Source organism: Orycteropus afer, unplaced genomic scaffold (genome assembly GCF_000298275.1).
Source record: "Orycteropus afer afer isolate SDZICR_OR568_19922 unplaced genomic scaffold, OryAfe1.0 scaffold12264, whole genome shotgun sequence".
Taxonomy (NCBI): Eukaryota; Metazoa; Chordata; class Mammalia; order Tubulidentata; family Orycteropodidae; genus Orycteropus; species Orycteropus afer.
Window position 1 is genome coordinate 2100 of NW_006933851.1, and position 1078 is coordinate 3177.

The 1078-nt window shown below is 54.5% G+C and overlaps 1 gene segment (V, D, J or C); it reads right to left on the reverse strand.

Annotated features, from left to right (window-relative positions):
- LOC103213591 overlaps positions 1-454 on the reverse strand; it is a gene marked incomplete at its 3' end in the record, with an annotated part of 1643 nt that extends 1189 nt beyond the window's left edge. The window contains 2 exon segments of the V gene segment in view: positions 1-293; positions 409-454. Coding sequence covers positions 1-293; positions 409-454 — 339 coding nt within the window.
- Between the last annotated feature and the right edge of the window lie 624 nt (positions 455-1078).

The window sequence follows — 1078 nt, forward strand, 5'->3', positions numbered from 1 at the left end:
TCTGTATGAGCAACAGTAATAATCTGCCTCGTCCTCAGCCTGGAGCCCGGAGATGGTCAGGGAGGCCGTGCTGCCGGACTTGGAGCCAGAGAATCGGGCAGGGATCCCTGAGGGCCGACTACTGACACTATAAATCAGGAGTTTGGGGGCTGTGTCCGGGTGTTGTTGGTACCAGGAGACATAGTTATAACCCCCAATGTCGCTGCTGCTTCCAGAGCAGGAGATGGTGACAGTCTGTCCCAGAGTCCCAGACACTGAGGGAGGCTGAGTGAGGGCAGACTGGGCCCAGGACCCTGAAAACAGAGAAAAACACAGTCAGATGAGTCCAGTACCAGCCCCAGGTGACTCTGAGGAGGGACAAGGGTCAGCCCAGGTGTCCCTGATGGTCCCTTCCCTGGGATCTCTCACCTGAGCTGTGAGTGAGGAGGGTGAGGAGGAGCGGAGCCCAAACCATGGTGGAGACGCCCTGAGAGCACTGAATCCTGTCACCCCACCGGGGCCTGGCTCCCCAGACCTTTCTTATCTCTGCCCCTGGCCCTGGTGTGGGAAGGGCTTTATGCAAATCTGCTTCCAGCACCTGCCTCACCCCAGTTCACCAACTTAACCTTGACTGGGATGGTGGCCTCTGAGTTTCTGGAAGGCAGAGTGCAGCTAAGAGAATTATATTATTAATTGTAAAAACCTATTTCTTATGAGTTCTTTCCAATTCCCCGTGATACCGTGTGTTCCCAAGTATCCCTAGACTCCGTAGGGTCATCAATGGCTGTGACTTTCAACAACAGATCACCAGCCCTTTCTTCTGGGGCCCTCTGGGTGGTGTTGAACCGCAAACCTGTTGCTTCCTGGATGAGGGCTTCATAGTTGTTGTCTGTACTATTATTATTGGTCCCAACCATGACTGGATTCCCCTAAAGGAGCCTGAGCTGGTCCCATGTGTGCGGCCAGCTGGGCAGTGACTTCTTTTCTGTGGAACAATGTTGTCCTCCGACCCTCAGCCTGGAACGTGCCCTGCAGTGCCCTCCATCAGGAAGAACCCTTAGGGGACAACAGTCATTAGGAAGCGAGACTCCCACCCACA